Source organism: Gadus chalcogrammus, chromosome 11 (assembly GCF_026213295.1).
Source record: "Gadus chalcogrammus isolate NIFS_2021 chromosome 11, NIFS_Gcha_1.0, whole genome shotgun sequence".
Classification (NCBI taxonomy): domain Eukaryota; kingdom Metazoa; phylum Chordata; class Actinopteri; order Gadiformes; family Gadidae; genus Gadus; species Gadus chalcogrammus.
In genome coordinates, this window is record NC_079422.1 from 26,640,928 (window position 1) to 26,664,851 (window position 23,924).

At 55.9% G+C, this 23,924-nt stretch overlaps 2 protein-coding genes across 4 annotated transcripts in view; one reads left to right on the forward strand and one right to left on the reverse strand.

Annotated features, from left to right (window-relative positions):
• The window catches only part of acacb (acetyl-CoA carboxylase beta), a 44,532-nt gene extending 43,038 nt beyond the window's left edge, over positions 1-1,494 (reverse strand). For 2 of the 3 annotated variants that reach the window (XM_056601725.1, XM_056601723.1), the window contains exon 1: positions 1,100-1,494. The gene's annotated coding sequence lies outside the window, so the exon portion shown is untranslated. The remainder of the gene's footprint in view (positions 1-1,099) is intronic. The other variant, XM_056601724.1, reaches the window with a different exon arrangement.
• Positions 1,264-23,924, forward strand: part of pole (polymerase (DNA directed), epsilon) — a gene marked incomplete at its 3' end in the record, with an annotated part of 23,743 nt that continues 1,082 nt past the window's right edge. Inside the window, exons 1-32 of the mRNA XM_056602862.1 lie at positions 1,264-1,860; positions 2,881-3,007; positions 3,517-3,597; positions 3,706-3,750; positions 3,880-3,972; positions 4,060-4,214; positions 5,138-5,282; positions 5,363-5,443; positions 5,532-5,639; positions 5,741-5,851; positions 7,063-7,148; positions 7,804-7,923; positions 8,609-8,741; positions 9,340-9,453; positions 10,450-10,662; positions 11,178-11,285; positions 11,601-11,729; positions 13,250-13,352; positions 14,599-14,745; positions 15,522-15,667; positions 15,909-16,057; positions 16,760-16,852; positions 17,571-17,873; positions 18,240-18,435; positions 18,695-18,909; positions 19,555-19,657; positions 20,303-20,383; positions 21,097-21,219; positions 21,646-21,855; positions 22,631-22,843; positions 23,677-23,820; positions 23,918-23,924. The exon at positions 23,918-23,924 is cut by the window's right edge and continues 134 nt beyond it. Coding sequence (XP_056458837.1) covers positions 1,787-1,860; positions 2,881-3,007; positions 3,517-3,597; positions 3,706-3,750; positions 3,880-3,972; positions 4,060-4,214; positions 5,138-5,282; positions 5,363-5,443; positions 5,532-5,639; positions 5,741-5,851; positions 7,063-7,148; positions 7,804-7,923; positions 8,609-8,741; positions 9,340-9,453; positions 10,450-10,662; positions 11,178-11,285; positions 11,601-11,729; positions 13,250-13,352; positions 14,599-14,745; positions 15,522-15,667; positions 15,909-16,057; positions 16,760-16,852; positions 17,571-17,873; positions 18,240-18,435; positions 18,695-18,909; positions 19,555-19,657; positions 20,303-20,383; positions 21,097-21,219; positions 21,646-21,855; positions 22,631-22,843; positions 23,677-23,820; positions 23,918-23,924 — 4,156 coding nt within the window. The remainder of the gene's footprint in view (positions 1,861-2,880; positions 3,008-3,516; positions 3,598-3,705; positions 3,751-3,879; positions 3,973-4,059; positions 4,215-5,137; positions 5,283-5,362; positions 5,444-5,531; positions 5,640-5,740; positions 5,852-7,062; positions 7,149-7,803; positions 7,924-8,608; positions 8,742-9,339; positions 9,454-10,449; positions 10,663-11,177; positions 11,286-11,600; positions 11,730-13,249; positions 13,353-14,598; positions 14,746-15,521; positions 15,668-15,908; positions 16,058-16,759; positions 16,853-17,570; positions 17,874-18,239; positions 18,436-18,694; positions 18,910-19,554; positions 19,658-20,302; positions 20,384-21,096; positions 21,220-21,645; positions 21,856-22,630; positions 22,844-23,676; positions 23,821-23,917) is intronic.

Here is a 23,924-nt window from a genome sequence, read left to right on the forward strand (position 1 = left end):
TATCTTCTGGGTCAGGGAGGGGGTTGGTCTGCTAACCTAATGTGTGACTGCGGTGATCTTCTAAGGGACTGGGGAACCGTTGATATGCGGCAGCTGACAGGAGAGCCTTGTGGGATAAAGGTCAACACTTAGGCACGGGGGTGAGCTAGAGATTAGTGGAGGTGGACACAGCACAGATATGAGCCACACAGACGACTTGGACCCTTGGAAATAAAGTGAGCGCCGATAATAACATCAAACAAATGGGGTGTTGGTGATGGCTGACGCCCAGCCTGACTAGAGGCTTGGCTGAGGTGAGCCCAGTTCCTCTTCATGTTGAGGACAAACACAGCAATTAATTTGTCTCGTTGATAAGATGCCTCTCCATAAAACGGTTCCTATCAGATGGCGGTTAGTCTAACCTGCATCAGTGCCTCTTAGGAGGTCATCAAAACAATACATTTGACTGTGGGCTTTTTAAAGGAGAGGCATTATGGTCAATTCAGACATAAAAATAAATTAGATTATTAGAGAATGTTAAAATGTCAAACTAATAGGCAAAACCTCTTCAGTTCATTGCGGGTCACACTGCCGGCTTGACAGGAGAGATAACTTAACTGTGACAGTAATGATGCAATCCTGCATAACTTTAACAAACTCATCACTTTAGTTTGAAACCCAGGTATTTGTATACTTTATTAAGATGCATTATGATAGCAATAACTTAATGAAAACAATTGTACCTATTTCTTGCATATGATATGTCCATGGGACAACTTAAATGTACACAGGTATTAGGAGTGCTGAACTTAGCATTGCTTGAGCAGCTACAGCACAGGGAAGCCTTGACTAGTTAACTAGTTAAATACAGCTTAACAAGTTCAAGTTCACATGTGAACAACATGTGGGAGCGTGTTGTTGACAGCCGGAAACGACAGCTATAAAGACTCTGGCTAAGCGCTCTTAACGTGCAATAGCGGACCTAGTTTGACCTGAGCCTCATTCTAGTCCACTTGTAACTGCGTCTCTCTGAAGAACCTCCAGGTTCACTGAACAACCGATCAGAGTTTCTCTATCGAAGATCTCATGATTGTTTCCAGGAAGGTCTATAATCACCTACCGTTAAGAACAGTTCCAGGCCGCCCATGCCTGAGGGGATCTGGTAAACATGTGGACGTTCACTAGCCGGAGGCGATGGGGGGGGGGGCTTCCTGAGCGAGAGAACCGCCCCCAAAGTAGGCGTGGTGTGGGCAGGGATGCAATCAAGGATTACCTTCCTTGAGTAATTATTATCAAGTAAAAAGAGCATCCAACTTGTAGATACAGGTTGAGTCCACTATGCACACTAAATGTTAGCTGTCGCCTGCCGTTCAATTCAAATCGGTTTCAAAGTGTTCACGGGATACTTTGGAAACAGAACAACCTTGCAGAAAAACATTGCCAGTCCTAAGATTTTTGCATTTTCCAAAAGTGTTCGTCAAGACTGACTTAGCCATGGGTTGTAAAAATGGGACTCTTTACATCGATGTCTTCCATCCCACATGCCTTGAACGCACCAGCAGCCTTGGGGGCGGGTCCATGGGCGGTGCCAGGGGCGGAGCAGACGCAGACACTGTCTCCGGTCTCGCGGGAACCAGCAGAAACGCGCCAAAATAGGAACACAGAACCAGCGCTGTCAGAGCGGCTAATGGCGGACCACAACACGGCTATGTTATCTAAATAATTGACTCTTTTGTTTTGCCGTTACGATAACATCTACGAAACGGTGGACTTCATTTCGTGGACTTCATAACTTGGAAGAGCGAGGATGGTTTATCAGAACACCGGACGGTACCGGGCCGACCGTGGACCTGGAGGGGGGGCAGATCAGGACCACCAGCAGTAAGTCTCCTCAGACCACCGAACTGCGTATCAGACCTTTAAGGCTCCTCAGACCACCACACTGCGTATCAGACCTTTAAGGCTCCTCAGACCTCCGCCTGAACACCATTCAGTTCAATTCTGAAGTTCACCATCAGACAAATCCGATTAAACGCAACGTTATGTATCGATTCGCTTTTCGTTCAATATAGCAATAAAAACGGATTCACAAGCGAATCAACCATATCCAGTAGGAACAAGAACAAGAGATTGGTTGAAAACAGCACTAAACACCAGGGTCAATACAATACACAACACAACGTGCTTAACAAGGAAACACAACAGGAACAATAAATACATTTCTTGTAGAGAGAGAAGTGGTACAGAGCAGGGCACGGCTGACAGGACGCGTCACCAGGTAGATGACACCTTCAGTGATCACCAGGAGAACGCTAAGATACAAAGGTTTGCTTTAGGGTGCTGTTGAATCGTGTGGACAGGTTGTGAAGCCTTCAGTCCTCCAGTCCGTCTCTTCCAGAGGGGTTCTGCTCCATAGACGGTGAGGACGTTTGTCCTCTCCTCAGACACACAGAGGTCATGATGATCCTACCACCAGGGGGTCTGTGATGATGATCCTACCACCAGGGGGTCTGTGGTGATGATCCTACCACCAGGGGGTCTGTGGTGATGATCCTACCACCAGGGGGTCTGTGGTGATGATCCTACCACTAGGGGGTCTGTGGTGATGATCCTACCACCAGGGGGTCTGTGGTGATGATCCTACCACCAGGGGGTCTGTGGTGATGATCCTACCACCAGGGGGTCTGTGGTGATGATCCTACCACCAGGGGGTCTGTGGTGATGATCCTACCACCAGGGGGTCTGTGGTGATGATCCTACCACCAGGGGGTCTGTGGTGATGATCCTACCACCAGGGGGTCTGTGGTGATGATCCTACCACCAGGGGGTCTGTGGTGATGATCCTACCACCAGGGGGTCTGTGGTGATGATCCTAACACCAGGGGGTCTGTGTGTTCTCAGGGATGATAACTCGGCGGCCAAGCGGCTGGAGCGAAGTCAGTTCACCGACGAGATGGACGCCCGCTTCGGCTTCGACCGGATGAAGGAGCCGGGAGAGAAGACAGGCTGGCTGCTCAACATGCACCCGGTACGTCCACGACCCCCCACTCTGTGACCACTAACCAGGTTATCTAGTAGGACCCCCTCCTAACCAGGTTAGCTAGTAGGACCCCCCTCCTAACCAGGTTATCTAGTAGGGCCCCCTCCTAACCAGGTTATCTAGTAGGGCCACCTCCTAACCAGGTTATCTAGTAGGACCCCCTCCTAACCAGGTTATCTAGTAGGAACCCCCTCCTAACCAGGTTATCTAGTAGGTCCCCCCTCCTAACCAGGTTATCTACTTTTTTTGTGTTCCCGTCTTCATTGCTACCACTTCCATAGTGTGTGTATAGATATTGTTTTGTTGATTGTCTTGTAGTTTTACTCATATTTAACATTTTACATCTCTTCGTTTCATTTATATTACTGTCCTGTACCGGCTGCTGTGAGTCCAGGTGCGAGGCTAACCTGCCTTGTAGGAAGTGTCTGGGTGGTATTCCTGTGTGCGTCTGCTTGAGGTGGACGTTAATGACTCCTGGATCCGTTTCTCTGCTGCAGACTGAGATCCTGGACGAGGACAAACGACTGGTCGGTGCTGTGGATTACTACTTCATCCAGGAGGACGGAAGTCGCTTCAAGGTGATTTGATGCTGCAGTTTGTTGAATGCACTGCAGATAGCTAAGTCCTCGCCATCGATTACCGTACAGTGCCTCATGTGTATTCCTGCTTTCTTCTTCTGCCTGCAGGCCGCACTCCCCTTCAAGCCCTACTTCTACATAGCCACTAAAAAGGTGAGTGAAAGTCTCCTGATAGGCCTCTTTGATGAAGCAGATAGTCATTAAGCTATTGAGCATAATAAACATTAAGCATTCTAAGATATTAAGAATATTTAGAGTAAGAATGATCTCGTCCTCCCCCAGAACTGTGAGAGGGAGGTAATCTCCTACCTCTCCAAGAAGTACCAGGGCAGGCTGTCCAAGCTGGAGGTGATCTCCAAGGAGGACCTGGACCTGGTGAGTACGGCCCCTGAGTTCGGCCCCTGAGGGCCACGCTGTCACCAGTCGGCCCAGTCCAGGTCTGACGGGTGTTTGTGTCCCCAGCCCAACCACCTGGTGGGCCTGAAGAGGAGCTACGTCAAGCTGTCCTTCAGCACGATGGACGACCTCACCAGGGTCCGCCGGGAGATCGCTCCTGCCGTCCGGAAGAACCGGGAGCGGGAGCAGTCCAACGACGCCTACACCACCATGCTGTCCAGGTACCGAGACCGAGACCGCACGGCCACACGGGGTTCCCCTGGCCCCGCTGTTCCTATGATCCCTGGGTTCTGCTCCTCTGACCCGTGGTTCCTCTGACCCGTGGTTTTGCTCCTCTGACCCGTGGTTCTGCTCCTCTGACCCGTGGTTCCTCTGACCCGTGGTTCTGCTCCTCTGACCCGTGGTTCTGCTCCTCTGACCCGTGGTTCTGCTCCTCTGACCCGTGGGTTCTCTGGTTCTGCTCCTCTGACCCGTGGGTTCTCTGGTTCTGCTCCTCTGACCCGTGGTTCTGCTCCTCTGACCCGTGGGTTCTCTGGTTCTGCTCCTCTGACCCGTGGTTCTGCTCCTCTGACCCGTGGTTCTGCTCCTCTGACCCGTGGTTCCTCTGACCCGTGGGTTCTCTGGTTCTGCTCCTCTGACCCGTGGGTTCTCTGGTTCTGCTCCTCTGACCCGTGGGTTCTCTGGTTCTGCTCCTCTGACCCGTGGTTCTGCTCCTCTGACCCGTGGGTTCTCTGGTTCTGCTCCTCTGACCCGTGGTTCTGCTCCTCTGACCCGTGGTTCTGCTCCTCTGACCCGTGGTTCCTCTGACCCGTGGGTTCTCTGGTTCTGCTCCTCTGACCCGTGGGTTCTCTGGTTCTGCTCCTCTGACCCGTGGGTTCTCTGGTTCTGCTCCTCTGACCCGTGGTTCTGCTCCTCTGACCCGTGGTTCTGCTCCTCTGTCCCGTGGTTCTGCTCCTCTGACCCGTGGTTCCTCTGACCCGTGGGTTCTCTGGTTCTGCTCCTCTGACCCGTGGTTCTGCTCCTCTGACCCGTGGTTCTGCTCCTCTGACCCGTGGTTCTGCTCCTCTGACCCGTGGTTCCTCTGACCCGTGGGTTCTCTGGTCCTGCTCCTCTGACCCGTGGGTTCTCTGGTTCTGCTCCTCAGTGCCATGGCGGGCGGCAGCGTGACGATGGAGGAGGAGGATGGGCGCTACAAGAAGATGTCGGACCAGCTGGACAACGTGGTGGACATGAGGGAGTACGACGTGCCCTACCACGTCCGGGTGTCCATCGACCTGAAGATCCACGTGGTGAGGCCCGGTTCCGTTCAGCTCTCCTGTGGGGACGCTCTGGGTGCTCTGGGTGTTCTGACGCTCCGTCCTCTCCTCAGGCCCACTGGTACAACGTCCGGTACCGCGGCACCGCCTACCCTCCGGAGATCGTCCGCCGGGACGACCTGGTCGAGCGACCCGTAAGAACCCCTGCTGCAGCTCCGTACCTCGTCCTCGCATCGGGTTCGTTCCCCGGTGGGCCTCACGTGTGTCTCTGCTCTTCCGTAGGACCCGGTCGTTCTGGCCTTCGACATCGAGACCACCAAGCTGCCTCTGAAGTTCCCGGACGCAGAGACGGACCAGATCATGATGATCTCCTACATGATCGACGGACAGGTGTGGGCTCACTTCACGGCTGCTCTCCCCCTCTTGTACTCTGTCCGTGCCTTCAGAGGTCCTGCTCTCCACCACTGGCGTTAACCCGTCTTGTTTTGAAGGGCTTCCTCATCACAAACCGAGAGATCGTGTCCGAGGACATCGAGGACTTTGAGTTCACTCCCAAGCCCGAATACGAAGGCCCCTTCACCGTCTTCAACGAGGCCGATGAGGTATGGCCAATGAAACGGATGAAGTTCTCAGCAGCTTGTTTAAAGCCTTACTCTAGTGTAACACATAGTCTGAACAGTGTTTAAAGCCTTATTCCAGTGTAACGCTAGCCTTATTCCAGTGTGACGCTAGCCTTATTCCAGTGTGACGCTAGCCTTATTCCAGTGTGACGCTAGCCTTATTCCAGTGTAACGCTAGCCTTATTCCAGTGTGACGCTAGCCTTATTCCAGTGTGACGCTAGCCTTATTCCAGTGTGACGCTAGCCTTATTCCAGTGTGACGCTAGCCTTATTCCAGTGTAACGCTAGCCTTATTCCAGTGTGACGCTAGCCTTATTCCAGTGTAACGCTAGCCTTACTCCAGTGTGACGCTAGCCTTATTCCAGTGTAACGCTAGCCTTATTCCAGTGTAACGCTAGCCTTATTCCAGTGTAACGCTAGCCTTACTCCAGTGTAACGCTAGCCTTATTCCAGTGTAACGCTAGCCTTACTCCAGTGTAACGCTAGCCTTATTCCAGTGTAACGCTAGCCTTATTCCAGTGTAACGCTAGCCTTATTCCAGTGTAACGCTAGCCTTATTCCAGTGTGACGCTAGCCTTATTCCAGTGTAACGCTAGCCTTATTCCAGTGTGACGCTAGCCTTATTCCAGTGTAACGCTAGCCTTATTCCAGTGTAACGCTAGCCTTATTCCAGTGTAACGCTAGCCTTACTCCAGTGTAACGCTAGCCTTATTCCAGTGTAACGCTAGCCTTATTCCAGTGTGACGCTAGCCTTATTCCAGTGTGACGCTAGCCTTATTCCAGTGTGACGCTAGCCTTATTCCAGTGTAACGCTAGTCTTATTCCAGTGTAACGCTAGCCTTACTCCAGTGTAACGCTAGCCTTACTCCAGTGTAACGCTAGCCTTATTCCAGTGTGACGCTAGCCTTACTCCAGTGTAACGCTAGCCTTATTCCAGTGTAACGCTAGCCTTATTCCAGTGTAACGCTAGCCTTATTCCAGTGTAACGCTAGCCTTATTCCAGTGTGACGCTAGCCTTATTCCAGTGTGACGCTAGCCCTATTCCAGTGTAACGCTAGCCTTATTCCAGTGTGACGCTAGCCTTATTCCAGTGTAACGCTAGCCTTATTCCAGTGTAACGCTAGCCTTACTCCAGTGTAACGCTAGCCTTATTCCAGTGTAACGTGGTCCACTGCATGTGATCTCTCCTCCAGGCAGCACTCATTCAGCGGTTCTTCGATCACGTTCTAGAGACCAAGCCCAACATCTTTGTCACGTACAACGGGGACTTCTTTGATTGGTGAGCTCAGACAAGCTCCCTGCGTACCCCTCGACTCCCTCCCCTCCCCGGTCCCCCCCGATGCCTTGCTCCTGTACCCCCTCCCCGGTCCCTCCTGATGCCTTGCTCCTGTACCCCCTCCCCGGTCCCTCCTGATGCCTTGCTCCTGTACCCCCTCCCCGGTCCCTCCTGATGCCTTGCTCCTGTTCCCTCCTGATGCCTTGCTCCTGTTCCCTCCTGATGCCTTGCTCCTGTACCCCCTCCCCGGTCCCTCCTGATGCCTTGCTCCTGTACCCCCTCCCCGGGTTCTCTCCTGATGCCTTGCTCCTGTACCCCCTCCCCGGGTTCTCTCCTGATGCCTTGCTCCTGTACCCCCTCCCCGGTCCCTCCTGATGCCTTGCTCCTGTTCCCTCCTGATGCCTTGCTCCTGTTCCCTCCTGATGCCTTGCTCCTGTACCCCCTCCCCGGTCCCTCCTGATGCCTTGCTCCTGTTCCCTCCTGATGCCTTGCTCCTGTTCCCTCCTGATGCCTTGCTCCTGTACCCCCTCCCCGGTCCCTCCTGATGCCTTGCTCCTGTACCCCCTCCCGGGTTCTCTCCTGATGCCTTGCTCCTGTACCCCCTCCCGGGTCCCTCCTGATGCCTTGCTCCTGTACCCCCTCCCCGGGTTCTCTCCAGGCCCTTTGTGGAGACCCGGGCGCTGCAGCACGGCCTCACCATGTACAAGGAGATCGGCTTCCAGAAGGACAACCAGGGGGAGTACAAGTCCTCGCAGGCCATCCACATGGACAGCTTCAGGTGGGCTCCGCCTGCTGCTGGGACACGAGGCTCCAGACCCTCCTAGAGCTCTGATAGGCTGCCAGTCGGAAGGCAGGGAAGGCCAGGTTGTGGCCACGCTTTTATCCAAAGGAACTTACAATAAGTACATTAGTCAGAAGAAAGAGAAACAACAATATAACACTGTGGGTACAGTAAGAAGGTTCATAGAACCAAGTGCCAAGCACTAACCATCACTAGGTTAACCCACTCCCCGTATACAACAGAGATAGCTAGGGTAAGATGCTACACAATGCTAAGTACTGTTTTAAGGGCCGGGACGTACAACATACAACGTGTCACAGGGCTGTGGGCGAGGTGGGGCGGCTATGCAGAGTCCAGGTGAACTGAGCGAGTGAGATTTAAGCCTTCCAGAAGCTGGTGAGCGACTCTGCGGTCCTGACGTCGACAGGGCGCTCGTTCCACCACGGCGCGGCTGAAGCAGAAGAGTTGTGGCTTTGATGGTCGACTTTGATCAGGCCTTCATAGATGTGTTGACCCCTGTTGACCCCGTGCTGACCCCTGTTGACTCCGTGCTGACCTCGTTGACCCCTGTTGACCCCGTGCTGACCCCTGTTGACTCCGTGCTGACCTCGTTGACCCCTGTTGACTCCGTGCTGACCTCGTTGACCCCTGTTGACCCCGTGCTGACCCCTGTTGACCCCAGGTGGGTGAAGAGGGACAGCTACCTGCCGGTCGGCAGCCACAACCTGAAGGCGGCGGCGAAGGCCAAGCTGAGCTACGACCCCGTGGAGCTGGACCCCGAGGAGATGTGTCGCATGGCCACCGAGGAGCCACAGGTACACGCAGACAGACACGCAGACACACACGCAGACACACACGCACACAGACACACACACGCAGACACACACGCAGACACACACAGACACACAGACACACACAGACACACAGACGCAGACACGTAGACACACACGCACACAGACAACCAGACGCAGACACACACGCACACAGACACACACACGCAGACACACACGCACACAGACACACAGACGCAGATACACACGCAGACAGACACAGACACACACATGCAGATGCATGGGCAGACACACGCACCCAGGCGCACGCAGACACACACACACGCAGACGCACACAGACACACACTGACACACACACACATTCATACGCACACGCAGACAGACACTCACAGATGGACGCACAGACACACACGCAGACAGACACATACACACGCAGACAGACACATACACACGCAAACAACAACAACAACAACAACAACAACATGCAAACAAAAGTAGGGCGTGGTTTGAGCACCATGGCACTGAGCAGGACGGCGGTGATCCGGGTCCAACCGGTTCCGTGTCCCCGTGTGAACGCGATGGTGCAGCAGTGGTACCAGCAGTGGTTCTCCTGTGTCCCCAGACCTTGGCCACCTACTCTGTGTCGGACGCCGTGGCCACGTACTACCTCTACATGAAGTACGTCCACCCCTTCATCTTCGCCCTCTGCACCATCATCCCCATGGAGCCCGACGAGGTAGGTCCTACCTGTCATACCTGTCCTACCTGTTCTACCTGCTCTACCTGTCCTACCTGTCCTACCTGTTCACCTGGTCGGACGCGGCCCGTAGGTCCTACCTGTCCTACCTGTCCTACCTGCTCTCACCTGGTCGGACGCGGCCCGTGGGTCCTACCTGTCCTACCTGTTCTACCTGCTCTACCTGTCCTACCTGCTCTACCTGTCCTACCTGCTCTACCTGCTCTACCTGTCCTACCTGTCCTACCTGCTCTCACCTGGTCGGACAAGGCCCGCCCTACACCGGCCCCACAAGGGCCCTGGTGCTCAGCCGCCTGCCGGGGGCCCGGCCCCTCTGGGTCCTGGTCCTCTGGGTCCTGGTCCTCTGGGTCCTGGTCCTCTGGGTCCAGGTCCTCTGGGTCCTGGTCCTCTGGGTCCAGGTCCTCTGGGTCCTGGTCCTGGTCCTCTGGGTCCTGGTCCTTTGGGTCCTGGTCCTGGTCCTCTGGGTCCTGGTCCTCTGGGTCCTGGTCCTCTGGGTCCTGGTCCTGGTCCTCTGGGTCCTGGTCCTCTGGGTCCTGGTCCAGGTCCTCTGGGTCCTGGTCCAGGTCCAGGCTCTGGGAGCTTCTCCCCGCGGTGGGAAGACCTTTAAGACTGCAACTGGGGTTCAGGATTATGCAATTGAAGGGGTTGTTTTGGGGTCTCTGGTTGGTGTTGGTTCTCCTCCTGGTTCCTGGGGGTCCTCCTCCTGGTTCCTGGTCCTCCTCCTGGTTCCTGGGGGTCCTCCTCCTGGTCCTCCTCCTGGTTCCTGGGGGTCCTCCTCCTGGTCCTCCTCCTGGTGGTCCTCCTGGTTCCTGGTCCTCCTCCTGGTCCTCCTCCTGGTCCTCCTCCTGGTCCTCCTCCTGGTCCTCCTCCTGGTTCCTGGGGGTCCTCCTCCTGGTCCTCCTCCTGGTCCCTGGTCCTCCTCCTGGTTCCTGGTCCTCCTCCCCCCTGGCTCACCCCTGTGGTCTGTGTCCCCAGGTGCTGAGGAAGGGCTCGGGCACGCTGTGCGAGGCTCTGCTGATGGTGCAGGCCTTCCACGCCAACATCGTGTTCCCCAACAAGCAGGAGCAGGTGTTCAACAAGCTGACGGCCGACGGCCACGTGCTGGACTCGGAGACCTACGTGGGCGGGCACGTGGAGGCCCTGGAGTCCGGGGTGTTCCGCAGCGACATCCCCTGCCGCTTCAAGATGGTACGCTCCAGTGGGGCGCAGGGTTCCCTCTCATCGGGGGTCTCTCTGGGGGGTGGGGGGGGGTACGTAACCCCCCCAGGTCACACACGGTGGATAGGAAGGACCTTTTCTTAATCTCAGACGGGAAATGTGGGTTACTTTGCATAAAGTCGATCAAACAGATCAAACATTGATGTGTGCGCTGTGTTAACTGTGTTGGTTGTGTTCATTGTGTTTGTTTTGTCTGTTGTGTTCGTTGTGTGCGCTGTGTTAACTGTGTTGGTTGTTCCGTTGTGTTTGTTTTGTCTGTTGTGTTCATTGTGTGCGCTGTGTTCACTGTGTTGGTTGTGTTCATTGTGTGCGCTGTGTTCATTGTGTTGGTTGTGTTCATTGTGTGCGCTGTGTTAACTGTGTTGGTTGTGTGCGCTGTGTTAACTGTGTTGGTCGTTCCGTTGTGTGCGCTGTGTTAACTGTGTTGGTCGTTCCGTTGTGTGCGCTGTGTTAACTGTGTTGGTCGTTCCGTTGTGTGCGGTCAGAACCCGGCGGCGTTCGACTTCCTGTACCAGCGGGTGGAGATGACCCTGCGCCACGCCATCGAGGAAGAGGAGAAGATCCCCATGGACCAGGTCACCAACTTTGAGGAGGTGGGCTGCCCTTCATCGTCTACATCTCATCATTAACATTGTTGTCAGCATTATTCTGAGCAAGTGTTGCTGCCGGGCTCAAAGATTGGCCTGGTATTCTTATTCGAGCCTAGTTGATTGTCTTATTTCATTCCATCATTCTTTTGTGTCCTAGTTTTCATGTAAAGCACTTCTCGTTACATTTTGCTGTTCAAAGTGTGAGCGTTGTTCCTGGTAGTCATGTGCTTGTATGCTTTACGGCGTCCACATTGAACTACTTACTGTTGTCTAAGATCCTCAATACTGATAAATTGAGTTGAATGACTCCGTGTCCAGCTGTGTGAGGAGATCAAGGCCAAGCTGGTGTCTCTGAAGGAGGTCCCCAACCGCATAGAGTGCCCCCTCATCTACCATCTGGACGTGGCCGCCATGTACCCCAACATCATCCTCACCAACCGGCTGCAGGTACGCAGCCCGCGCCACACGTGTAGCGTGTTAGCACCCTACTGCAGCATCATGCATGTAGCGTGTTACCACCCTACTGCAGCATCATACATGTAGCGTGTTACCACCCTACTGCAGCCCCAGCATCATACATGTAGCGTGTTACCACCCTACTGCAGCCCCAGCATCATACATGTAGCGTGTTACCACCCTACTGCAGCATCATACATGTAGCGTGTTACCACCCTACTGCAGCATCATACATGTAGCGTGTTACCACCCTACTGCAGCATCATACATGTAGCGTGTTACCACCCTACTGCAGCTTCATACATGTAGCGTGTTACCACCCTACTGCAGCCCCAGCATCATACATGTAGCGTGTTACCACCCTACTGCAGCTCAGCTTCATACATGTAGCGTGTTACCACCCTACTGCAGCATCATACATGTAGCGTGTTACCACCCTACTGCAGCATCATACATGTAGCGTGTTACCACCCTACTGCAGCATCATACATGTAGCGTGTTACCACCCTACTGCAGCATCATACATGTAGAGTGTTACCACCCTACTGCAGCTTCATACATGTAGCGTGTTACCACCCTAGAGCGCAGAGGGGGTTGATGCTATCCTGAGGGCGGGGCTAGAGCGCAGAGGGGGTTGATGCTATCCTGAGGGCGGGGCTAGAGCGCAGAGGGGGTTGATGCTATCCTGAGGGCGGGGCTAGAGCGCAGAGGGGGTTGATGCTATCCTGAGGGCGGGGCTAGAGCGCAGAGGGGGTTGATGCTATCCTGAGGGCGGGGCTAGAGCGCAGAGGGGGTTGATGCTATCCTGAGGGCGGGGCTAGAGCGCAGAGGGGGTTGATGCTATCCTGAGGGCGGGGCTAGAGCGCAGAGGGGGTTGATGCTATCCTGAGGGCGGGGCTAGAGCGCAGAGGGGGTTGATGCTATCCTGAGGGCGGGGCTAGAGCGCAGAGGGGGTTGATGCTATCCTGAGGGCGGGGCTAGAGCGCAGAGGGGGTTGATGCTATCCTGAGGGCGGGGCTAGAGCGCAGAGGGGGTTGATGCTATCCTGAGGGCGGGGCTAGAGCGCAGAGGGGGTTGATGCTATCCTGAGGGCGGGGCTAGAGCGCAGAGGGGGTTGATGCTATCCTGAGGGCGGGGCTAGAGCGCAGAGGGGGTTGATGCTATCCTGAGGGCGGGGCTAGAGCGCAGAGGGGGTTGATGCTATCCTGAGGGCGGGGCTAGAGCGCAGAGGGGGTTGATGCTATCCTGAGGGCGGGGCTAGAGCGCAGAGGGGGTTGATGCTATCCTGAGGGCGGGGCTAGAGCGCAGAGGGGGTTGATGCTATCCTGAGGGCGGGGCTAGAGCGCAGAGGGGGTTGGACTCCCTGCTGAGCGGTTCCAGGTTTGAACCCCGGGCCCCTCCACAAGAGATGACCCTCAGACCTGCTCTTTAGTCCTGCTCCCCAGACCCACTGCGAGAGTGTATGGATGAGAGCATGAGGCCTAAGGGATGAACGTGTCCCCCCCCCACAGCCCTACGCCATGGTGGACGAGGCCATCTGCGCCGCCTGCGACTTCAACAAGCCGGGAGCCAACTGCCAGAAGAAGATGTCCTGGCAGTGGAGGGGGGAGATCAGTAAGACACCTGGACCGTACTCTGACGTTGGAGGAGGGAGATCAGTAAGACACCTGGACCGTACTCTGACGTTAGAGGAGGGAGATCAGTAAGACACCTGGACCGTACTCTGACGTTAGAGGAGGGAGATCAGTAAGACACCTGGACCGTACTCTGACGTTAGAGGAGGGAGATCAGTAAGACACCTGGACCGTACTCTGACGTTAGAGGAGGGAGATCAGTAAGACACCTGGACCGTACTCTGACGTTAGAGGAGGGAGATCAGTAAGACAACTGGACCGTACTCTGACGTTAGAGGGGGGAGATCAGTAAGACACCTGGACCGTACTCTGACGTTAGAGGGGGGAGATCAGTAAGACACCTGGACCGTACTCTGACGATAGAGGAGGGAGATCAGTAAGACACCTGGACCGTACTCTGACGTTAGAGGAGGGAGATCAGTAAGACACCTGGACCGTACTCTGACGTTAGAGGAGGGAGATCAGTAAGACAACTGGACCGTACTCTGACGTTAGAGGGGGGAGATCAGTAAGACACCTGGACCGTACTCTGACGTTAGAGGGGGGAGATCAGTAAGACACCTGGACCGTACTCTGACGATAGAGGAGGGAGATCAGTAAGACACCTGGACCGTACTCTGGACCGTACTCTGACATTAGAGGAGGGACGGTTCCCCTTCCAGAGGAATACTGATACTGGTGGAGCAGCCGTAGCGATGGGCGCCACAAAACCAGATTCTGATGCATCATTTGATTCTTTCTTTCCTTCTCTCTCTCTCTCTCTCTCTCTCTCTCTCTCTCTCTCTCTCTCTCTCTCTCTCTCTCTCTCTCTCTCTCTCTCCTCTCTCTCTCGCTCCCTCTCCTTTTCTCTCTTTCTCTCTCTCTTCTCTCTCTCTCTCTCTCTCCTCTCTCTCTCTCTCTCTCTCTCTCTCTCTCTCTCTCTCTCTCTCTCTCTCTCTCTCTCTCTCTCTCTCTCTCTCTCTCTCTCTCTCTCTCTCCTTCCCTCTCTCACTCCTTCCCTCTCTCCCTCTCTCCCCCCTCTCTCACTCCTTCCCTCCCTCTCTCACTCCTTCCCTCCCTCTCTCTCTCCCCCTCTCTCTCCTTCCCACTCTCCCTCTCTCTCTCCCCCTCTCTCTCTCTCCCCCCTCTCTCACTCCTTCCCTCTCTCTCTCTCCCTCTCCCTCTCTCCCCCCTCTCTCTCCCTCTCCCCCCCCTCCCTCTCCCTCCCCCACTCCCCCCCCCCCCAGTGCCAGCGAGCCGCAGTGAGTTCCACCGGATCCAGCAGCAGCTGGAGTCGGAGAAGTTCCCGCCGTTCTTCCCCAACGGGCCGCCCCGCGCCTTCCACTCTCTGAACCGCGAGGACCAGGCCAAGCACGAGAAGAAACGCCTCGCAGGTGAGCCAGGCACCGTCCAACACGAGCGTCACACTGGAGGCCCGTCACATACAGAGGGGTAGAGGGGTCACGTGTGGGAGGGGAGGGGAGGGGAGGGCGGGGCTAGGGGACAGGGGACCGTCACATACAGAGGGGTAGGAGGGTCACGTGTGGGAGGGGAGGGGAGGGCGGGGACAGGGGACCGTCACATACAGAGGGGTAGGAGGGTCACGTGTGGGAGGGGAGGGCGGGGCTAGGGGACAGGGGACCGTCACATACAGAGGGGTAGGAGGGTCGCGTGTGGGAGTGGGAGGGGAGCTAGGGGCTAGGGGACCGTCACATACAGAGGGGTAGGAGGGTCACGTGTGGGAGGGGAGGGCGGGGCTAGGGGACCGTCACATACAGAGGGGTAGGAGGGTCACGTGTGGGAGGGGAGGGCGGGGCTAGGGGACAGGGGACCGTCACATACAGAGGGGTAGGAGGGTCACGTGTGGGAGGGGAGGGCGGGGCTAGGGGACAGGGGACCGTCACATACAGAGGGGTAGAGGGGTCACGTGTGGGAGGGGAGGGCGGGGCTAGGGGACCGTCACATACAGAGGGGTAGGAGGGTCACGTGTGGGAGGGGAGGGCGGGGCTAGGGGACAGGGGACCGGGAGGCCAACAGAAACAAGCCTCACTACTCCAAGTGTTACGTCATAGGCAGTGGTCTCTCCGATGGTACCTCCAGTGGCCAGTGTCAGCTCTAGTTGTGTTCTCTGACCGGCGGCTCCGTGCCTGTCTGTCTGTCTGTCTGTCAGACTACTGTAAGAAGGCCTACAAGAAGGTGCACCACACGCGTCTGGAGGAGAAGGTGACCACCATCTGCCAGCGGGAGAACTCCTTCTACGTGGACACGGTCCGCGCCTTCAGGGACCGGCGCTACGAGTTCAAGGGCCTGCACAAGGTGAACCCGGAGAGCTGAGAGCTGCTCACACGCTGCTCCACAACTGCACCAAGTCACGTCTTCACCAAGACACGTCTCAGCATCATTTCAGGGGTCACAGAGAACCAGCTCCCACATGTATTCTCGTGGGGTTGTTACACTTTAGAATGCTCCATCTCCTCCTCTCGCCCTCCCTGTCACAAACCAAGTGGTCCGACCCGACCGGCCTGTGTCTGCGGTTGACGTTGCTCTCGCCCCCCAGGTGTGGAAGAAGAAGCTGTCGTCGGCGCTGGACAGCGGGGACGCGGCGGAGGCCAAGCGCTGCAAGAACATGGAGATCCTGTACGACTCGCTGCAGCTCGCCCACAAGTGCATCCTCAACTCCTTCTACGGCTACGTCATGAGGAAGGGGTACGCAGCCCGCCATCCCTTAATGCACTGCACCAGGACCTGGGCTGCTAGCAGGAACGTGTTGGTGTGGATGGGGTTCAGGTTTCCCATGATGCCCTTCACCTGCACACGAGCTGCTAGGAACGAGAAATTGGGGGAGATGAGATTTAGAATCAGTACTTTATTAATCCCAGGGAAATTATTAGTCCCACAATTCCTCTGCTCAAGAGAAATTATAAATATGAATAGAGTATAAAATATAATGATAAAAATAACAATAAATATGTAACACATGCCAAAAAAAGTTCTGAGAATGACAGTACTGTAACTCGCGGGGTTCAGAGGCTGGGGGTGTTGGGGTTCTGTTAGGATGGAGGCAGGGAGGAGCTCCCGGGGTTCAGAGGCTGGGGCTGTTGGGGTTCTGTTAGGATGGAGGCAGGGAGGAGCTCCCGGGGTTCAGAGGCTGACGATGCTGTTGGGGTTCTGTTAGGATGGAGGCAGGGAGGAGCTCGCGGGGTTCAGAGGCTGGGGCTGTTGGGGTTCTGTTAGGATGGAGGCAGGGAGGAGCTCGCGGGGTTCAGAGGCTGGGGCTGTTGGGGTTCTGTTAGGATGGAGGCAGGGAGGAGCTCGCGGGGTTCAGAGGCTGGGGCTGTTGGGGTTCTGTTAGGATGGAGGCAGGGAGGAGCTCCCGGGGTTCAGAGGCTGACGATGCTGTCTCCCCAGGGCCCGCTGGTACTCCATGGAGATGGCGGGCATCGTGTGTTTCACCGGAGCCAACATCATCACCCAGGCCAGGGAGCTCATCGAGCAGATTGGGTGAGGACCTTCTGTCTGTCCGTCTCACTGTCTGTCCGTCTCCTTGTCTCTTTCTGTCTCTCGCTGCTTCTGTCTCTCTATTTCTCTGGCAAAAGTTATGATGGGTAGTTGGTTCAAAGGTCAGATCACACCTCCCTACCCTTCTCTCATCCCGCTAAACCTTTTCTAGAATGAGATATTGGGGATGACATGCTGGATGGAATCGTTGATATAAAACATACAGGGAATTCCTGTTTGGTTTTCTTTAATTTATATTTCCCCCTTTCGCTCTGTCTCTGTCTCTGTCTCTCTCTCTCTCTCTCTCTCTCTCTCTCTCTCTCTCTCTCTCTCTCTCTCTCTCTCTCTCTCTCTCTCTCTCTCTCTCTCTCTCTCTCTCTCTCTCTCTCTCTCTCTCTCTCTCTCTCTCTCTCTCTCTCTCTCTCTCTCTCTCTCTCTCTCTCTCTCTCTCTCTCTCTCTCTCTCTCTCTCTCTCTCTCTCTCTCTCTCTCTCTCTCTCTCTCTCCGTCTCTCTGCCTGTCTCTGTCTCCGTCTCTCTGTGTCTCTCTCTCCGTCTCTCTGTCTCTCTGTGTCTCCATCTCTCTCTCTCCGTCTCTCTGTCTCTCTGTGTCTCCATCTCTCTCTCTCTCTCTCTCTCTGTCTCTGTCTCTCTCTCCCTCTCTCCCCCTCTCTCTGTCTCCATCTCTCTCCCTCTCTCCCCCTCTCCCTCCCCATTGACCAGACGCCCGCTGGAGCTGGACACAGACGGGATCTGGTGCGTTCTCCCCAACACCTTCCCGGAGAACTTTGTGGTGAAGACGAGCCTGGAGAAGAAGTCGAAGGTGACCATCTCGTACCCGGGCGCCATGCTGAACATCCTGGTGAAGGAGGGCTTCACCAACGATCAGTACCAGGAGCTGGTCGACCCCGCCACGCTCACCTACGCCACGCGCGCCGAGAACAGCATCTTCTTCGAGGTGGACGGGCCGTACCTCGCCATGATCCTGCCCGCCTCCAAGGAGGAGGGCAAGAAGCTGAAGAAGAGGTAAGGGACGGGGGGCAGGGAGCAGGGAACGGGGCCGGGCAGTCCTCCAGGTCAGAGGGTGGAAGCGTACATGTACTGTGTAGTACATGTACTGTGTAGTACTTTTAGCGGATACTTTATGCAAACAACCTTTAGTTAAGATTTAACTTTAGATGCACGTCATTATGGATATAGGCCTGCTTGTTGATACGTATTATAGATAGATAGATGTCTGTCAATGTAGATAGAGGATCCATACATAAGGAGCTTTGTTTTGGTGTACTGGTGCAGAAATACAAGCTGCAGACATGTTGAAAAAGATCTGTAAAGGTTGAACAAAAGGGGGTAAGGGCCTTGCTGATGCTGAGGCTGACCCGTGGTGTCCAGGTACGCTGTGTTCAACGAGGACGGCTCCCTGGCCGAGCTGAAGGGCTTCGAGGTGAAGAGGAGGGGCGAGCTCCAGCTCATCAAGATCTTCCAGTCCTCCGTGTTCGAGTCGTTCCTGAAGGGCACCACCCTGGACGAGGTCTACGCCTCCGTGGCCAAGGTGGCCGACTACTGGCTGGACGTGCTCTACAGCAAGGTGGGGAACCTTCAGTCAGTGGGGAACCTTCAGTCAGTGGGGAACCTTCAGTCAGTGGGGAACCTTCAGTCAGTGGGGAACCTTCAGTCAGTGGGGAACCTTCAGTGAGTGGTGGAACCTTCGGTTAGCGTTGGAGAACCTTCGGTTACTCTCTGTCCTCCTGGCTCGTCTCATCTGATCTCCTCTCTCGTCTGGTCTGGGCCCGCCTCGTCTCATCTGATCTGATCTGATCTCCTCTCGCCCCCTCCGGCCTCGCCAGGCGGCCAACATGCCGGATGCGGAGCTGTTCGAGCTGATCTCGGAGAACCGCTCCATGTCGCGGCGCCTGGAGGACTACGGCGAGCAGAAGTCCACGTCCATCAGCACGGCCAAGCGGCTGGCCGAGTTCCTGGGCGACCAGATGGTGAAGGACGCCGGCCTCAGCTGCCGCTACGTCATCTCCAGGAAGCCCGAGGGGGCCCCCGTCACCGAGAGGTGGGGCGCAGGGGTCAAGGGTCAGACCCAGAGGGTCAGGGGGTTGACATTAACCCTTTGTAATCTGCAAGCTCTTGACTAATCCTTGTTTGTTTGGTATGGAATCTATTGTCAGTGTCTTCAATGCTGCTAATCCTAACATTATCATAATTGTAATAACTGTTTGTGTATTGTCAAACGTTACAGTTGAGGATTTAGCACGACACTTAAAGGTCATCTGATCGTTCCTCACGATCCGCCAGCCGCCCGCCCAATAAGCAGACCGTCAAGAAACGCGTCTCTGTAGGCGGTCTGTGCCCCGAGGTCATACACAGAAACAAATGGTAATTAAAACCAAAATAAATAGTATTCCAACCAATCACCGACAAGGGGTGGGTGGTTTTGCGCTGCGTTCATGATAGTTTTTACTGGATGCACGAAACACGGAAGGGAGGGGCGAGCGGGCTCTGTTTGTTTGGGATCTCGCTTCAAAACCGACAGAAGAGACGTCACCAACATCGCTGACCCAGCCTATAAATAGACCAGATGACCTGGTTACCTTGTAGTCATGCCAACATGATGAGGAGTATGCTTATGGCTGAAGCTGGTACCGTGTGTACCCTGGCTCCTCTGCCTGTAACCGTGTGGCTGTTGTCTCTCCGTCAGAGCCATCCCCATGGCCATCTTCCAGGCCGAGCCCAGCGTGAAGAAGCACTTCCTGAGGAAGTGGCTGAAGACCCCCGCCCTGCACGACATGGACATCCGCACGGTACGACCCACGCACCCCCGGTCCCAAGACGCCCTGATCCAAAGAAACGCCCTGATCCATAAGACACGCCCTGATCCATAAGACACGCCCTGATCCATAAGACACGCCCTGATCCATAAGACACGCCCTGATCCATAAGACACGCCCTGATCCATAAGACACGCCCTGATCCATAAGACACGCCCTGATCTATAAGACACGCCCTGATCTATAAGACACGCCCTGATCTATAAGACACGCCCTGATCTATAAGACACGCCCTGATCCATAAGACACGCCCTGATCCATAAGACACGCCCTGATCTATAAGACACGCCCTGATCTATAAGACACGCCCTGATTTATAAGACACGCCCTGATCTATAAGACATTGTTGATCTCCAACCTTTCATGCAGATATTGCTCTTACACAATGTTATATCTTATATTGGGTTTCTTTGAGGAAATCGCTCGATACATCTATAAAATAAAATCTGTTTCATTATTCTCATCAGTATAACTTCCCAGTGGAGCTCTGTAAAGGTGCAGTCTAGTCCTCTCTTTATTCGGTGCGGTGGTCCTGGCACCAGGTCCACCGCACCGTGATGGTCTTAGAGCCTCCAGGTAGTGATCCCTCCTGGACCCTTCTGTCTCCCCCCCGTCCAGATCCTGGACTGGAACTACTACATCGAGAGGCTGGGCAGCACCATCCAGAAGATCATCACCATCCCAGCAGCCCTGCAACAGGTCAAACCACTGCTCCCTGTTGATGATCACTAGACCAGTGCTCCCAGTCTGTCTGTTAGCCTGATAGGCTGGAGGGGCTCACTAGACCAGTGCTCCCAGTCTGCCTGTTAGCCTGATAGGCTGTAGGGGGTCACTAGAGATGGCTGAATTCTGAGCTATGGATATTTGATTATAACTATATTACTCGTATTAAGGTCTGACGAAGGGCTTGTATACCAACTCTAGACCAGGGTACTGATGGGGTTCTGATGTGGTTCTGATGGGGTTCTGATGGGGCTCTGATGGGGCTCTGATGGGGCTCTGATGGGGTTCTGATGGGGTTCTGATGGGGCTCTGATGGGGTTCTGATGGGGCTCTGATGGGGCTCTGATGGGGCTCTGATGGGGTTCTGATGGGATGCTGATGGGGCTCTGATGGGGTTCTGATGGGGCTCTGATGGGGCTCTGATGGGGCTCTGATGGGGTTCTGATGGGATGCTGATGGGGCTCTGATGGGGTTCTGATGGGGTTCTGATGGGGTTCTGATGGGGCTCTGATGGGGCTCTGATGGGGTTCTGATGGGATGCTGATGGGGCTCTGATGGGGCTCTGATGGGGCTCTGATGGGGTTCTGATGGGGCTCTGATGGGGTTCTGATGGGGTTCTGATGGGATGCTGATGGGGCTCTGATGGGGTTCTGATGGGGTTCTGATGGGGTTCTGATGGGGTTCTCCAGGTGAAGAACCCGGTCCCCAGGGTCCGCCACCCCGACTGGCTCCACAAGAAGCTCCTGGAGAAGAACGACATCTACAAGCAGAAGAAGATCAGCGAGCTGTTCACCAGCGAGGGCAAGAGACAGGTGGGTCGCCTAGCAACGGACCGCCACCGGCTCAGCATCACCTTCAGAAGGCGGGAAATAAAGTGCCATCAAATAATACACAGCAAGGAAAAGATGGAGGGACAAATGTATCAACTAGCCTGTCTGTCTTAACGTCGGTCTCTCTCCCCCCTCCATCGCTGTCTCTCCCTCCCTCCCCCCCTCTCTCTCCCTCCTCCATCGCTATCTCTCCCTCCCCCTCCCTCCCTCTCCCCTCCTCCATCGCTGTCTCTCCCTCCCTCCCCCCTCTCTCTCCCTCCTCCATCGCTATCTCTCCCTCCCCCTCCCTTCCTCCCCCTCCCTCCCTCCACCTCCCTCCCCCTCTCTCTCCCCCCTCCCTCCCTCCCCCCCCTCTCTCCCCCCCTCTCTCCCTCCCTCCCTTCCCTCCACCCCTCTCCCCCCCCCCAGGTGGCCCACCAGCCCCTCCAGCCCGGCGAGGCAGCAGACCTGGAGGACTTCGGCCGCCCCCCCCGCCCCCTGCAGCCGGCCGTGCTGATCAGCACCAAGCGGCGCCGCGCCTCCCAGGGGGAGGAGAGCCAGGGGGTGTCCCAGGACCTGGAGCTCACCCAGTCCTGGAGGGAGATCCTGGGGGCCCCGCCCCCCCAGGGCACCACCCAGGTGAGCCCCGCCCGTCCAGAGGAGACGGAGACCTGGAGGAACCCGGGAGCAGGACCCCCGAACCCCACCGGCTCGTTACTGACACCAGTCTCTCTCTGCCTCCCCGTCTCTCTCGGCCTCTGCCTGTCTGTCTGTCTGTCTGTCTGTCTGTCCTTCCCTCTCTGTCTCTCTCTCTCCCCCTCTCTCCCCCTCCCCTCTCTCCCCCTCTCCTCTCTCCCCCTCTCCTCTCTCCTCTCCCCCCCTCCCCTCTCTCTCTGTCTCTCCCCTCCTTCTGTCTCTCCCCTCCTCCCCCCTCTCTCTGTCTCTCTCTGTCTCTCTCTGTCTCTGTCTGTCTCTGTCTGTCTCTTTCTCTTTCTCTTTCTCTCTCTCTCTCTGTGTGTCGTCGATCCCCTCTAGGAGGAGCGTCTGGTGTGGTCTGATCCTCTCTCTGTGTGTCCCCCCCCCCTCTAGGAGGAGCGTCTGGTGTGGTCTGATCCTCTCTCTGTGTGTGTCCCCCCCCCCTCTAGGAGGAGTGTCTGATCCTCTCTCTGTTTGTCCCCCCCTCCTCTAGGAGGAGTGTCTGATCCTCTCTCTGTGTGTGTCCCCCCCCTCTAGGAGGAGTGTCTGATCCTCTCTCTCTGTGTGTCCCCCCCCTCTAGGAGGAGTGTCTGATCGTCTCTCTCTGTGTCTCCCCCCCCCCCTCTAGGAGGAGTGTCTGATCCTCTCTCTGTGTGTCGTCGTCCCCTCTAGGAGGAGTGTCTGATCCTCTCTCTGTGTGTCCCCCCCCCCCCTCTAGGAGGAGCGTCTGGTGTGGCTGCGGTACCACAAGAAGAAGTGGGAGCTGCAGCTGAGGCAGAGGAAGGAGCGGAGGAAGAGGAGGAGGCTGGGGGACGGGGAGGCCCAGCCCGTGGGGGGGGGCGTGATCCGGGACGCGCCCACCACCGGCCTGGGGGGCTTCCTGCGCCGGACGGCCCGCAGCATCCTGGACATGCCGTGGCAGATCGTGCAGGTGAGCCGAGCTCTGCGTGGCTGTCCTGTACGCGCCCGGCGAAGGATCTCATTGGCTTTGCATGGGACGCTCCCGCAATGCATTGTGGGTCCGTCCGTAGCATCGGCGCCGTCTCTTGCGTCCAAGAGTTGAGAAAAGTTTAACTTGTCAGGCCGCGTCGGATCCGTCAGCCAATCAGATCGCGTTATGCTAATATATGACCTAGGGACGCGGCGTCTGGCTGCGTCTGCACAGACCACTCCCCACGCGTCGGCCACGCCCTCTCTCTCGTCTGCTGATGGGCGTGTACCGCGTGCCAGCGGCGTAACGCCCAAATGTCCCCTCAGTGTTTTACTGTAACTGGCATGTCTATGTTACTGTAACTGGCATGTCTATGTTACTGTAACTGGCATGTCTATGTTACTGTAACTGGCATGTCTGTTACTGTAACTGGCATGTCTATGTTACTGTAACTGGCATGTCTATGTTACTACTACATGGCATGTAGCTCGCATCTGTGTTGTACGTCCTGGCACTTCCAAACAGTACTCAGCATGGTGTAGGGCCTTAACCTAGCTGTCTGTGTTGGATATGGGGAATGGGTTAACCTAGTGATGGTTAGTGCTGGTCCTGTAGATAGCAGAGACCAGGGGACCTCTCTCTGGTCCTGTAGACCAGGTGTCTCTCTCCCCTGGTCCTGGTCCTGTGGACCAGGTGTCTCTCTCCCCTGGTCCTGGTCCTGTAGACCAGGTGTCCCTCCCCCCTGGTCCTGTAGACCAGGTGTCTCTCTCCCCTGGTCCTGGTCCTGTAGACCAGGTGTCCCTCCCCCCTGACCGCTGGTCTCTCTCCTCCAGATAGCGGAGACGGCCCAGCCAGGCCTGTACCGTCTGTGGGCCGTGATGGGCAACGACCTCCACTGCATGAAGCTGCACATCCCCCGCGTCTTCTATGTCAACCAGAAGGTCCCCAAGCAGGAGGACGGGGCCAACTACCGCAAGGTGGGTCGCCACGACCACGGGGTCCAATCACAGCTTAACACAGACAGACAGACCGTGTACCTGTGGGTCATGTGAATATAACTGTTGGTGTCTGCAGGTGAACA